The sequence below is a fragment of the Ambystoma mexicanum genome, chromosome 6p (genome assembly GCF_040938575.1).
Source record: "Ambystoma mexicanum isolate Mex_15411 chromosome 6p, UKY_AmexF1_1, whole genome shotgun sequence".
In the NCBI taxonomy this organism is placed as follows: Eukaryota; Metazoa; Chordata; class Amphibia; order Caudata; family Ambystomatidae; genus Ambystoma; species Ambystoma mexicanum.
The window spans coordinates 1,422,337,312-1,422,353,458 of NC_090935.1; the positions used below are offsets into that span (position 1 = coordinate 1,422,337,312).

The 16,147-nt window shown below is 42.6% G+C and overlaps 1 protein-coding gene across 15 annotated transcripts in view; it reads left to right on the plus strand.

Annotated features, from left to right (window-relative positions):
* Positions 1–16,147, plus strand: part of SEC31A (SEC31 homolog A, COPII coat complex component) — a 998,112-nt gene that overhangs the window by 696,998 nt on the left and 284,967 nt on the right. For all 15 annotated transcript variants that reach the window (XM_069626136.1, XM_069626132.1, XM_069626133.1 and 12 more), the window contains one exon: positions 11,366–11,492. In XM_069626136.1, coding sequence (XP_069482237.1) covers positions 11,366–11,492 — 127 coding nt within the window. The remainder of the gene's footprint in view (positions 1–11,365; positions 11,493–16,147) is intronic.

Below are 16,147 nucleotides of genomic sequence, written 5' to 3' on the forward strand. Positions count from 1 at the left end.
GACTCGAAAACCAGTTTGAGAAAATAAAAATGGTAGATGGAGTAGTACGTTACCACCTTGCCGTTGGTGTCATAGGACTGGATCAGTCTGGGAAGGAACCTGTGGGATCAAAACAAAGTAAACCACAGTCACTAGGCTGCTGCTAAGTTCCATGTATTGGATTATGGATTGACACTACAGTACGTGTCATCCATGCAAAAACAATCAGAGGCTGTCCCAAAACACCACTTCATCTTTCAGTTTTAGTATATAGTTCTCATCTCCTTGCTAAATAGCATAACACCTGTAACCACGATCTACAGTACTGTATGTTGGAAAATGGATGTTAATTAAAAATGTTCTTACATCAATACAGGTTACTCATTTGTGGTTATCGGAGAGAACACTCGACCTAAATTTCCTTCCCTTCAGATTTAAAACAGATTATGCCTCAAATTATGGCACAGCTTTGCTGTCCACGAGCTGTACATCTGTGAATGAATACAGAGTTATAATCAGATTTAAGGCACTGAGTTCTCAATTGTGCCAGTTTGTATAATCCACTGATCTTAGTGCCACCGCCAAGTTAGTGATTCTGTGTGAATTGGGCAAATTTTTGCAAGAGGCAGCGAAATGGGACACAAAGCGTGGCATAGTCCTATATGAGGCAAGTACTTGATTTTGGAAGAGGACGCTTTCCCGTGTAAACACGGGTGAGGAGATGTTAAATATTACGTATAACAATGGTTCCCCAGCACTTACTTGTTAGCATCTCATGGATTAAACAGAAAACGCCCAACACAAGCGCGTCCGCGGCCGTGTAATGCTCTCTGTGTTATGAAGGAGAGACGGGAAGAAGGGGAGGAGTCGTCTATTCTTCCGCATCACGTGACATGCCCAAGCATGTCACGTGAGCGCGTCTCACCATATGCGCATGCTGTCACGGAGCCAGACAGACTCCAGGGCTCTGCGCCGGCCTCTGCCGGCTCGCCCCCCCCCCCCCCCCGCGACACACTACATTGTGTGCACTCCCACATGCACGCAAGGGTCAGGCAAGGAAGCCCGAACCCCGCCAGGCACTGTACGTTGTAAAAGGTGCCGGCATTGTCGCCAGTCGCGTACAGGTGGATCTAGATGCTATAAATGCATCAGGGGGCAATTATTGAAGAAAAGGAAGGCTTGCATTCAGGGAGAAGGAAATTAACGGGTGAGGTCTATCAAAAGACCGGCCAATATGCATTATTGGCTAATGAGCGGCTATATTGTATTAAAGACATATAAAGGCTCATCAATTACAGCACATCAAAGCTCAAGGATAACACACTGCAGTCTGATCCTATGTGCAGTTGTGTTTCCATATGGTCTATCTTGTATATGGGATCAGATGGGATACAGGGATATAGGATATCCAAACCGAATTTTTCTGGCCATCAATCACTTAGGGCAAATGGTACTAATGACACTACAAATTGGCTTAGGTGATCATAGCCAAAGAGTGCCAAGGTATACTTTCATTCAGACCCACCTTATCAGTTTTTAAACGGAAAACCCATTTTTGTTCACGTTTTAGTAGGAGGTGGCTCATGTCTCCTCCTCTCCTGGGGCATTTAACTTTTTCTATGATTGTCCACTCAATTTCGGTGGCCTGATGGTTTAGCCTAGTGAAATGGTCAACCATAGGAGCATTTTCCCGATGGGTCCTAATACAAGATAAGTGCTCCTGAATACGTTTCTTGATTGGCCTTGTGGTCATGCCAATATATCTTTTGTCACAGGGGCACTTTATCATGTAGATTACATTGGATGTATTACAATTTGTCAGAGCAAGTTGCTTCCACAGTGTTTTCAAACCAAGATCTAGGGTTTTAGTGCGTTTGGTAAATGTGCAAACGTTACCCTGGCCACAAGGTGTATGTCCTTGTGGGGCGGTATTACTCCACAGGGTTGTTTGCCCTGTTGCCTCTTGGGCTGTTGTGTATGAGTGTATCAGGGTGTCCCTCAAGTTTTTTTCATTTTTTTCATAGCAAACCGTGGTAATGGAAGATTAACTTGCCCTACATTGAGTATAGGCCACAACTTGATGATTTCACTTTTGATAAGGTTGATTTTATTTGAGTCGCTAAAGACTGCTGTGATGGTGTTTTCTCCAGCGGGTCGCGTGTTTTGTTGCAGGGTTATGTCCCGAGGGATATTTCTTGCTCGTTTCTTTGCTGTTCTCACAGTTTTCTTAGGATATCCACGTTCTAAAAGGCAGTCTGTGAGTCCCTGTGCCTGTAAGTCATATTCCTGCGTGGTTGAACAGTTAGCCTATATCGCAAAAACTGTCCAAAAGGTAGGTTTTCACAAAGACTCCTCGGATGGAAGCTGGTGTAGTCCAAAAGAGAACTACGATTGGTAGGTTTTCGAAACAGTGGTGACCAAAACACCCAATCTAGGTTTAATTTCTACATCGAGAAAATGTATAATCTCTTTTTAGATGCAGTGTGTAAATTTGAGATATCGATCTCTAGAATTGAGCCAAGTCAAAAATTCTTTGAATTTGCCTTCCGTTCCTGTGAAGATGGCCAGAACATTGTCAATATACCACGTCCATAAAGTGACATGTGTCCTAAAAGGATTGGATGGCTGGTATGAGTCTCCTCGAATTCAGCAACATACAAATTTGCCAACAACAGGGCAAATGTAGCGCCCATAGCAGTGCCTGAACATTGCTCATAAAAGGACTCTTTATGGAGAAAGAAATTCTTAGTAAGTGCTAGATCCGCTAGTTGTATTAGAAGTTTGATGGGAACCTCTGGGGGAGTCACTAGATCTCTAGATTTTCGTAGAATTTGCCCTATTGTTTGGTTACAAGCCTTGTGAGTGCCTTGTTGATGTCTCCACCTCTTTTTTGTGGGGTCAGTTGTTGTATGACTGTCCAAGTCAAGTCTTCATTGGAATCCCCCAGTCGGCTGTAGTATTCCACCATAGGTTTGTCAGGTGTTTTGCTTTTGATACATGACCTATGTTCTGCAATCCGCTGTTTAATAGGTCTGATGGTCTTGCCTATGTACAGCAGGTTGCACGGGCATTTTATGCCATAAATGACAAACTTTCTGTTGCAGTTGGTATGACTCTGGAGAGTCCGGTGGTAGTCATTGTGATCAAAAGTTTTTGTAGGTGTTGTATAGCGGCATGCCTCACAGCTGCCACATCTGTAGTGGCCCACTACGCTCGGGAGAACCCATAGTGTGTTGCGTTTCTTGGTCTGTTCAACATGTGTGGACCAAAGTGTGTCTTAAATTCTTGTTCTTCTTGAAAGCAAAAATAGGTTTCCTTTCCAGAGTACCTTTGTTTTTGATTAAGTGCCCGTGTTTATTGATGGAATTTTTAGTGAGATCACTCAGAGGGCTAAAAGAGTACAAGGGTTGTACTCGCTTGTATTGTCCTGTTAACGTTCCTGGGTACTCTATCCCCATATTTGTTACCAATACGCGAATTAAATACTTAAGGTCAGAACACGTGCTGTGATTGACTTTTTACACCAACGCCATGATGCCATAAAATAATATTTAATGAATGTGTGACCTCTCACCGTGATTTCTATGATCTTATTCTGAGAGATTGACACACAGCGCCTCATGTGTAGTGCCAAGGAGATACTAAGTATTCCCCTTCTCTCTTCTCCTGTGATTTTCTTTTTTTTTTTTGTTGGTTTTTTTTTTTTTGTCACATAGACAACCCTCTAGTTATAGCCGGTGGCAGTGGACGTGTTCCACCAACTATTGTGCTATCTTTTTTACTGCAGACTGTATTCAATCTTGGTTGTGAACAGTAGGGTCAACTATGTCCTAACATGGTGGCTCCTTTCTTTTTTTCGCTAGTTCTACTGCGGTTGTTCTTTAACTTTTCTTCTACCATTCTGAATGGGGGAGGTCTGTGTGTGTGCTTTGCCTTTGGCTGGAACCCTTGGGTGTCCCTGCCTAGACTTCAGCGTGTCAAGGCAGTAAGTGGGGGAGGAGTTTTCCCTCCCCTGACCTTTGTCTGCCTGCGTGCCTGAATGGAGCCAGCTCCCAGTGGGGGTCTGGTTGTCCTGATTAGACGGCCACACGCCCCTTTCTATAAACTACTGAGTGAGATTGCAGAGGAGTGTGTGCTGAAACTGAATAAAAGGTGAGGTCTCTGAGGTGAAAGGCAAGTGGACCACTGGAAACAGAAATAACCGAAGAAGACCACAGCCAGAGATGCCTGTACACACTTTGCAAGTGACCACAGCTGTCTTGACCCTATTTTCTATGCAACAGAGGAGCTCAGAAGACGTCAACCCCTTCCCTTTGGCTGGTGGGACCAACCGGCCCTTTAGCAGAACTACAATCTGAGCATCTTCCTAGGTGCTGTGGCGTTCCAGAGCTGCAGACTGCAAATACCAGGAGACCTTTGACCGAATCGTAGTACATCGTCTTGCCAAGGCCAAATCCGTCCAAGTCTTTGTGCTCCATTTGAACCTCCAGAGACACAATCTGACTCATTCAAGTCCCCCTCACCAGAGTGCAGGACTCCAGGAATTGAAGACGATTGACGGGCGAATCACGCCCTTTGGTGCTGCAGTAAAGGCGCCAAAATCCCAGACTGACCAGAGAAGCAAGAGGTCCTCCCTCGAGACTGCTGCTGAGAGACCCTGTTCACTGTCCTGCCTTTCATCACCAGACCAAGGAATCTGGAGACCCGGTCCAGTGCTGCCAATCCAGCCACAAACATTTCTTCTAACCTAAGGTACTATGGGGGAGAAAAGGAATTGCTCACCTTGATCCAAGAAGTCACTTCAGAGCGTTGGATTACATTTAGAAGTGTCCAGGCTATCCACTCCTACCTCAGACCCAATCTGCCAGCTTGTGTCCCTTTTTACTGTCCTTTAACAGGGTCTCCATCGTTTAGTTATTCTTCTAGTATCCTTACCTAGAGATTGAACGAATCCACAGGAACATTTGCTGTTCTTCTGCTTGGTGAGCCTTTAAGCCCTCTCCAAACTGACGTTTACCTAGAGTTAGGCATCAGACTTCTAAGTGTTAACTTGCTCTAAAACTGCCCCTAGAACCTTAAGCTCTGCTAATAGTTGGCCTAACCAACTGTTTTCCTTCCAAAAAGACTTTATTTTATGTGGTTTTGCTAACTAAATACAATTACTGTTTATCTCTGTCTGTGCGCGTTATTACCGATAGTACAGTAGAACTGTCATTAGTGTCAAACTCTGTAACAATTGTTACCGTGAGCCATAACCAGCTAAGCAGTGGCCTTTGAAAGTATTTAAAAGTATTTCTATGTATGTTGGTTTAATTATCTAAGCATTTTGAAACATTATATATATATATATATATATATATATATATATATATATATATATATATATATATATATATATATATATATATATATAGCTTTTTCAAATGCACAAGATGTAATATCTGCTGTAAATATGCCCAGAACTGTAATTCCTACACACATCCCATTTGGAGACATTCTGTTTACATCAAGGGCAAAATTACATGCAAATCGGAATTTGTCTATATTCTAACTTGTCCGTGCCTTAATTGGTATGTTGGAAGCACAAAATGCGAACTTAAAGTCAGTATTGAACATGTCAGAGCCATCAAGAATAAGGACTGTGCTTACCCGATGGCCAAACACTTTTCTGAACTACATGGAGGTGATCCCAAAGGTTTGACATTCTTTGGCATATACAAGGTAGAAATTGGACCCAGAGGTGGAGACACTGAACTTCTACTCAGACAGGAAGAAACGAGATCTATTTTAGATTTTGAAAGTAAAAACCCTGTCGGTCACAATGTGGATGAACTGTATACATTCTTGGGGGTTTGATGATGAAAGTAAGTGGACCCCCGACAATGAGATATGTCAGTTCCACATTGTTGGTAGATAAGATGTCCACAATGAAATAATTGAAAGTATGCAATCATCTTCTTTTAGGATGCAATGAAAAACCTCAGGCATATTACGTCTTGTTTTATGTTCCTATTCTGTGTTTGTGTGTGTTATTCATCAGATTCTCGTTCAGAGTGTGTATATTATAGTTCTTTCCCCCTATTTTTCATTATTTCTTCCAATTTCTGAATACGCCCCATACAAACATCCGGTCAAATACTTGGCTCTGATTCGGTTTTTCCCTGGTAGATTATGGATTTTGAGTTGTTTTTTTCTCATTCTTTAACTGTTGGTTTGCCCAACCCCAATTTTTTCTGTGGGGAAGGGTTGGTTGATTACACCCATTGCAGGTTGTATATTTTATTCATACCACTGAAATAATCTGCAGATTGCATGTTCTTATTATTATTAAATTACAAACAGTCAGGGAATTCTTGGCAATGAATACATACATTATGGTATGCGATTTCTCAGTCAACATATGATTTTGTCTGCCTGTGATCATAAGAATCTATGGCCTTTCCTCTTACCTTATGTAAGCTTTAGGCATATATAACTCTTCTTGCCCGCTAGCATTGTAACTTCCACCCTGTGCAGTTACAATCTATTTGTGGCATTGCTCCTATCCGCAGATGGAATGCCCAGAGCGCTTTTATTGTATGAAGACCAGGTGTCTTGTTTGTTTTTTTTTGAGTCATAGATATGTTGACTTGCTTATACTGGGATGCATGATGCACTTTACTGATTTCTGTGGTGTTAATGCACAATGCACTTTAATAGATTGACTATTGCATCGTTGAAATGTTTACATAGTTATGTATGGAAGCACTATGCACTTTGCATATTGCATGTATAGATGGTAGAGTGAGAAATGGCCAGGTGTACTTGGGTAGAGTGAGAAATGGCCAGGTGTACTTGCACTCTCTTGTAATCTAAGTGAAAAGCCATCTCCATTACAACATACACCTATTTCAGACTAAAAATGAAATTGTCATAATGTTTACATGTTTTTATAACAATGCACCATGCACTTTATTGTTGGAGCAGATTAATAGTCGAACCCTTTCTTCGTCCTTTTAATTTCTTTTCAAAAGGACAGTAGTACAGTGTCATCTTAAATATAAAGCATCATGACTGCACTAAGAACTTTAGTCGATCAACTACAGAACTGCGAATTATTTCTGTTCATCTGAAATATGCATTATGCTTGAATACCTGGAGCGTGGGACATGACCCATTTATCATGCACCTTTTGTGAACCAACAATCTTTGGATGTTGCAATGGTTACATACAGACGTACTGAGGCAATGGGCACTCTTATATGTGAGGCATGTCTACATCCTATTATAGAATTGTTTATATGCCCATCACATTTGAAGAAGCATCTATAAGAAATGAGGGGGGGTAATTAACCCCTATGGGTAAATGGGAGGGGCATAAGTGTTGTGATTGCAATGCCACACATTTTATAACAGTTGACATCCCTATTCATCATGGCTGCTTTTATGTAAAGCTGCAGCGAAAGTCACTTTTTCAGTGTTCACTATTGTGGCGTTTTAAACGTTTGGGAGGTGGAGTCACTGTGAACAAGCCACTATCTCATGGCGAAACGCGCCAGTCTACCTGCTGGCAGTATTTACACTGGGAGAATGTTATTTTAAACTGCTATTTGTATTGTGAAAATAAAGGTTGTGAGATTCATCAACCTTGGCAGTATTTAACTTCTTTGTTCCTGGCGCTTTTGGATTTTGGCATTCAGCAACACGGGAGTGCCACTTGCTGGAACAGCGTTTCTCTTGCCGTTCAACTTTTGGATATATATTTTAATATATATTTATTGGTGTAAGTGTTTCTTTGATCTGCTGTGATAACTATGTTCAGTGTACTTACCTACAGCTCACATTTTCCTTGTATGATAAGCCTGACTGCTCTGACACTCTACCCATGCCCATGAGTAGCACAGACTGATACTAAGAGTTGGGGACCTGTATACCATTGGGATAATTTTATGATGTCTAACCTCAAATGGACTTTAGGAACCCTCCCCTAACAGGCAGTATGACCCAAAGTGACACTGGTAGGTTATAGAGGAGACATGCAGTTTTTAGCTTAAAGCTAAACTGATTTAAATGTACTGAGGATTCCCAGCCTCATGCTGGAGAACAACAGTTACTGGTAGGTAACTTGTTCCTGCCATTGCTTTTTAAATGTTTATTTAAAAAGCTGTTCTAAAAGATAGTAACAGCTCTTTACTTGGCTGTAAAAGTCCTGAGAAGTCTTCTAGAACCTTGTTCATCCCCCACAGGAACATTTCTCAACTTTTTCCCCTCTCCTAAAAACTTAGAACTTTTGGGCACAAGGCCCCATGGTTGGACTGATAAAGTGAGGGCTCCTGTTCTTGTGGGCTGGTTATCGAATGTCTAACCTACTTCCCTTCCTTTACAGGTACATAGATGCCTTGTGTGCATTGTTATAACCAAAAGGTGACACTGTATAGGCTTTTTTTATTTAGATTGTTATGTGTTATTGCCTGTTTGATTCTTTTTCCTAGTGTACCTACAATAAATGTAGTATTTTGTACTTGCCTTTCTAAGTAGAATTAGTGTGTACTTCACTGTGTGAACTCCTTGTGCACCCCTGACCCCACTTGCTTCTCCTGAGACTTGACCACTCTCCACGCTTATTGGGTTTGGCTAAACTCCCAGAGTTCCCAGTTCACTAGAACTAGGGTGGCCTCCTGATGTGAGAAACCCATCTTAAGTCATAAGCAGGGTGCACTTCTTCATAGGGCTCTAGGCTCCAACGATGATCTGTCAAACTGCTGCAGGAGTCTGCCTTTTTATCCAAGATTTGGACTGCAAGCTCGCCCAAACATACCAGTGTTTAGGATCTGCACCATTCAAACTGGCAGTGGCGATCCAATTATGGATCGCCACTGACCACAATACCTGCTCAGCAACAGACATTCAGGCACCAGGATGTGTATACAAGGACCCGCCATTCGCAGCCCCCACATCCAAGCTCACACACACCCACATACACCAACACTTTGCCATGGAAAGCAGCAGATTTCCCTGGGGAAGGGCTACCCATATATGGCCACTCCAGACCTGAGACGGTTGGAAGAATTCCAAAGAACAATATAACCAAAGGACAGGCAAGTCTAATGGCACAGCCTTGTTGGAGTGCTAGCCACCTTTAGTAGCCAATTGCGGCAAATGCAAAGTGCACAAGTAGGAAGTAAAAATGTGGTAGAAAAATATCTGCTGCCACCAGCCCATCGTAGGCACATTGTAAATATAACCAAAAATCCATTACAGAAAAAGTTTTAGAATGATCCAAACTGCACTTCACTTTAGGTTGATGTGTGCAGTTGTAACAATACAAGAAATCTATAAAAAGTGACAATCTTTCAGTACTGATAGTCTTAGGGACTGATTGGTTTCACTATATATGAATAAGCTGATAGACAAGGGAAGTAAAGCAGAAGGCTTTACTTACCTCCACAAAAGTCAGATCAGTAGTTGAAAACAAAGCATAAAGAAAGGGTATCCCATAGAACTATTTCGGAAGAAAGTGGCTGTAAAGACTGGAGGCGGCGTTATCTGTATTCCTGTCTTCTATATGGCAGAGTTGGAAGCACAGAGCACCCCAGCCAAGAATCTCTATTACGGTAGCAATGGACGAGCAATCGAGGTAATGCGGGCTGGTTCTTAAGTACAGTGTAGTCCCCAAGCCCCCACAAAGGAATGGCCGCACACTGTTAGTGATACAACATTTCTTTATATAAATAAGGTTCAAGTTATATACACAGACAATAACACACTTTGTGCTCCGGTAATACTATAATGATAAATGTTCAATTTCTACGTGGTACCACAATTACTCTTTGACTCCATTAAAATGCACCAACTGCTTACAGTTTCAAATGGCATACAAATAAAATAGCAAAAGGTATCAACCATAGACTTGGGAGGAAAACAAGTTGGTTAAACAATTGGTAGAATACTGGGTCCCTACCAAAGACACAGTTCTGTATAAGGATCGATTTTTCCCCCCCGCCCGCCCAACTGGGCAACCTGTAAATAAGATATTGACAAGCCCAGTCCATATATTGTTTAGGACAGTCTTATTCCCCTCTGCAAATGTTCTACTACCCCAGTGTACCTGGTTTAGCAGAGTTCAACAACTGACAGATCCTTCTTGAGTGATCTCCCTTTAAGGCAGGATCCACAGATCTTAAGCAGCAGCAATGCTTCTTCTTCTTGCTCGGCTTCGAGAGTAAGCATCAAGTTTCGACTTCAGCTTCTGAACGATTTCCATCAGTGAGAGGTCCCCAGATACTGTTCGGTCTCTCATTCACTCTGCTGGGTCACACTCAGCCAACCATTCATTCAGAAGGGCATTCAGGCAGGCAGGTAGGCAGGCAGGCAATCGATCTTACTGTGCATTAAGGCCATTCACTTCCATCCAGACACTCGCAACACGGAATGTGGATTCGGGCAAGCACCCGCCCTTTCAGCACACCACACTGCATTCATACCAGTTTCGGGCAGGGCGGTCTAATTCTTTGCCCCACACCAGAAACCAAACGCCCATAACATGAAATGCGTATTCGTCACACACTCCATTCATCCAGGTCCCAGCCCAAGGGCGTACCCACAACAGTCATTGGGAAGGCTCCAGACAATCTGGCCTGGACTTTCCCACAATACCGTATATGGAACTTCCACCAACAGCCAGTCAGGGGGAAGGGACAGAGTCAGGGCTTCCCAGGACTTTGGGAAAACAAGGTAACGGGTAATAGAAGGGAAGAGACCACAGGGGCCATCTTGTCGCCTATCCGGAATCAACTGATTCCAATGACAGAGCCTGGGTATCCCAAAATGGAGGATAATCCGAGCACCTGTCAAATTCAGCATGGAGCTGCCACCAGCCAATACTCTGCTCTATGGGCACTCAGAGGTGCCCAAAAACATACACTCGGGGTACAGGATTTTACCCCCACCCATGGGTGCCCTAAGGGTATCCCAGGGGTCTGTTCACCACAACCAAAAAGAGGAAGAGCTGCACTGCCAGGAGTCCCACATGGACTCCTGTGCAGAAAATAACACAGAACACACATGATAAAAGGCATACAGGGCAAGGACATGGAGGCCCTGTCCCTCCAATGCATTTCCAGAATCACAGCAGCAAAATGAAATTTTTCCTTACAGTGACCACCTTTTAGCAGGAGCCCACACTGCTAGTATCTTGTTCAGAGATATTTAGGGTTTTATTATAGATTTTTTCTGACTTACTCCCAAACTCCAATTTTGCATGATCATACATTTGTCCTGCATATCAGGCTAAAAGAACACCCGTTGTTTTTTCTTCTGTATCACTGTGCCTTGGTCTTGAATCTGTCTTTGAATCAACCGCTTCAATGACTCCCATTCTATCCATTTTCTCTATTGCTATATCTAGCTGATAACTGCTGTGGTGACCAAGAATTGGAGGGAGATTGTGCAGTCGTGTGATTTACAGAATTGGAAGGAGGCCTTGGCTGCTGTGTTAACCTATGCCCGACCAGATGAATTTGCGCTGCTGTGCGGTAAGTAGAGTGGCCAAATTTCAATGTAATTTTGTTGGACACTTTAGATGAAAACATGCAAATATGTATCAGAAACCTCTTTCAGCGTATTTACCCTTGTGGCAACCCTATGTTATGTTATCATTTATACAGCGCACGCACACCCAAGGGCATCTTGGCTCTAGGACAGTAACAGAAATGGCAGGAAACAGTCAGCTTAAAATAAAAGCGTTTTCAAGGAGCACCAAAAGGAGAAATGATTCTCAACGCACCGAAGAGCAGCAGGGAGGTCATTCTGAAGCTTTCCGGCCGCAACTGAGGCCCAGCCTCCTACCCGTGACAGCCAGAATTTTGGGATAACGACAAGGTTGTCCACTCCTGATAAGAGGGTCCAACTCGGAGTATAGGGCAGAAATATGTCCTGTAGAAACTCTGCACCTTGGCCATAGTAGGCCCAGTGAACCGAACAAAGGGATTTCAATGTAATCCTCTTTGCCAATTCGAGCCAATGCAAAGAGTGGAGGACAGGGCTAATGTGGGCACCATAGGGTGAAAGAGTAGCTACTCTGGCTGCCATATTCTGGAGGCGCTGCAGCCGATGGACTGTATGAGATAGGCAGTGACATGTTTGTGAACGTAGACCTGTGTAATTGTTTAAATGCAGGGCTTATAAGTTAAACTGCTCACTTTGCTGCCCTATTTAACATAGATGTGCCTGTTGGATCTTTAACAGTTACATTTGAATAATCTTGGAATACCAAGAGTTGCAGAAACATAGGTTGTCTTATCTAGTAGTAATTTATCCTGGAATGTGCACCATGTCTTGTGTATGATTGTATCCCAACTGCATGCACACATTTGTATCCATTCATTGACATTGTAAATGGATAGTTGTAGCATTGACAAGTTTCAAAATGTACTCACTGCCTCAAATTAGTGGGGCAAAAGCAGCAAGCCAAAAGAAAGTCAATACCCTCTTCAAGGGAGGTATAGTGGCAGAGCTGGAGGGGTAGATGGTTGAAGTTGGTACAGTTAGTTCATGTACATGCATAGAAAAAAACACCACACTCATATTCTAAAGAAATAAACAATTATTATATTACACATGTAAACCTCTATCAAGTCAAAGAAGTACTTCAGTAAGTTACACACTTAGTATAAATATACCCGGTATATTATAAAACGGTAAAGTCAATTGGGACACTCCTCGCGCATTGGAACAGTAACTAAAGATAGGTCCACAACATTTAGTGACAAGTGTGGGTGGTGAGGGAGCCAGACACTTGAATATCGTGAACAATACCTATCAAGTCCACTACCTGGTGCTGAGCACAAAACAGACAAGTGGTGGGAAGAAAAGAACACTAGACATTTTAAATACACAGTGAAAACTGTCTTTGATCCCTAGGTCAACAACAACAATAAAGAGTATTTGACCTCTTGGGCTTAGTATTTGAAAAATAATGTTGGGAAAGATTTTCTTTTTCCTGCTTTCCACCCATAGACTTCTATGAGACACCCTTTCTCTTTGCTTTAAGATTCTTGACCTGAATTTCGGAGGCAAGTGCCGATTCCGATTTACTTTCCTAGTCGTTTTGCTCGTTCTTGCTCATGCTGTAGGTTGCACCTCTGGGTTAGAACTCTGACATATCAAAATAATGATTTAAACCTTGTAGGTTACTGTGTGCCAAGGTAGCATAATGTGAAATAAAGGACTCAAATTAAATCTTTACAGTCTTCTTGATTTGTTGGACCATGCACTACTGGTTAAAATACTAAAGGAAGTGGCAGATTGTTCTGGCAGTGTGACAAGCTGGGTGAAATCCTTCTTGGAAAATAGACGAATAAGGGTTTGTAGTAAAGCCCAGTTCACTTACAATATGGAGTCCCGCAGGATGCCTGCCTCTCACCATCCTTGTATATTACTTTCATAGTTCTACTCTTTCTATTGCTTGAGGATAGGGGAATACACTTTGCCAATTATGCAGATGACATGCAATGCGTTATTCCCCTATCAAGAGCCCATGTAGATGAAACAAACACTAGTAATAAAGTATATGGGCTCATCCAAAGCCTGGATGCTATAAACAACAATGACAAGACAGCGTTGATGGTGGTGGGTACAGGAGCCAGAGTAGAGCAGCTTCGCCCAAAAACTTCACGCTTTCAGATAGCAGACTGTAACCCGAGTTAACCGTCTAGTCTCTACATCAGCATACTACATAAGACTGTTCTCACAGATAAGTTCATATTTTATGGAAAAAAAACCTGTAAGACAGTAACAAGAGCCATAGTTAGCACGAAGATCGACTACTGCAGTAGCCTCCTGGTCAGGGTAGCTAAAGGAGACTGTGCCAGACTACAAGTGGCCCATAATAGCACAGTCAGGGCCATAGTTGGCTCAAAAGAAGAGATCACGTATCGGAGGTAAGAAAAGAATTACATTGGCTTCCTATTGATGCCAGAATAGCATATAGCTTGCTTCCGATTACCTATAAATGCCTGCCCGGATGTAACCCGTAGTGCTTAGCAGAAACACTAAAAAAGAAACATGTTTTGAGAGTACTAGGATCTAATGACACTAATTTGCTGGTGGTGCCAAGATCCAAGCTTATGTCAATGGGAGTGCCTTCTTAACTGCAGCACCGAGAGCCTGGAACGCTATTCCACCTTACTTGAGAGAAACCTAATCATTGGACTTGTTTAAAAGTAACTGAATACGTATCTGTTTAGATAACCATATTTGCTCCTGAACGTTTTGGGCCTGCTGCCTTTAATGTTTGTCCCATATTTATGACCCCTACTTTCAGCTCAGCGCCCGTATGCCCCCGACCTGCGGTATAAATGTATAAAATGTAATGTAAACAGTATATTGCTTCCAACACCTTTAATTTAAAAGAAACTTATGGTTTGAACACTTATGACCAAACACAACACCTTGAAGTCGAATCAGTTTACAAATGAACAGGCATTAGTAAGATGCTTGCTGATATGTGGCCCATGTTTCGCACATTGGCCTCTTTGATCAAGACTTCATTATTGTTCGGTATAAATTGTAACTAGAGGTCTCGACTGAGCTCTAAAATGTACCAGTAATTTAGGTTAATATTCAATTGAGCTTAAAACGTTAGATTTTTTGGTTCCACATCTTCAGTCTTTTACAAAAATGTTATTCTGTAACTAAATGCAGTTTTACATAGTACATTGATTTGGTAACAGTTTCTATAATGTATCTGGATCTGGTGGAGGCCTCTAGTTGTGTTTAGGAATACTTCAAGCACTAGGCTTAACTGCAATATGTGCATTTGTATTTGTTAAGATGGATCTTGGGTGGCCAACCTATTATGGTGAAAAGGAAAAGCGGAGGTCTAGCCAACCCCAATCGGTATCCAGCAATATGGTCGCCAAAACAATGGCAGTTTTTACAAACCATTGCAGCAAAAAGGCTGTGGTGTGACCCAGATAATGTTTTTTCATTATATCGCACAAGGGGAGCAGGGGTTGCTGGGGTGTCCCCTGCTCCTCTTGTGTGGTATAATGGATCTGGGGGTTGCGGGGTGTCCCCCGCATCAATTACATGGATTTGGGGGCCACACCACAGCCTTTTTGCTGCGATTTATTTTGAAACTGCCATTTCCGCAGCGGCTTTATTACATGGAGCCCCCCCAAATGAAAGTAGGTAGTGGAGCGGAAAGGCTTGGTCTCAGGAGGGGTGTGACAGTGGTCTAGGTCTACAATGAGGCTCGCACACAGCACTCCAATAATTAAAAAAATACAAGGCAGTGTAGGAGCCCCTGTACCGAGAACAAACATGGGTGAAATACCCTGTTTTATGGAATGTATTCCACTCAGGAGAGTATACAACCACATTTTAGCTCACTGCACTCTTCACAGAAGAGAAATATCCAATTGCAAATCTGTCTGGTCCCACCCACACGTGCAGTCCAGCACCAAAATGCTAGGCAATTCCAGTTAGACAGAAAAGTACACAAATATACAATGATTTATCCTTACTAAGCAGTGAAACCTCTAGGTAAATCTTGTCGCACAACTACTTTAACATACATTCACCCTTGGGAGTGGGTGAGGGTGTTTATAGGAGGAACCCCAACACTTAACCTCACTTTAGCAGAGATATCCGCAATACTTTCAATAACTGTATGTTGTAAAGTCAGTGGAAAGATAGAAAAGTATTTGATCCAAAACCAGTGCAATACAGGTAAGTAGTAAGCTTCAGAAAAACACAGTACGACCACATGAGAGCAACTCTAGAAAAGATCCTTAACACTTAGTAAGCCCAGCCCTGAGAGTCACCAGTTCCAAAAGTTATCCTGTTCGGATAGGTTTCCTGTTGGATTGGATGATGCTAGTGGTTGTGATTCAGAGTTCCAAAAGTTCAGAAAAGTTAATGTATCTCTCTCTATCCCACCGGACTAGAGATGGCTTTAGGTGGCTGGGGTGGGGGGATCCTTCAATAGACAACCACTGATGTGTGTTTGGCAAGGGAGTGATGGGGCCAGGAATGTATGCCCAAGTAACTCTATGCAGGGCAGGGGGAAAAGAAACCGGTTTGTTAACGTACCCCCCCTTACTCTGATTTTCCCAGAGACCACTTCAGAGGTTCTGGGATCTGTACGGACCACGTACTTCTGTCTGTGTTAGGTCTGGTCAATGGA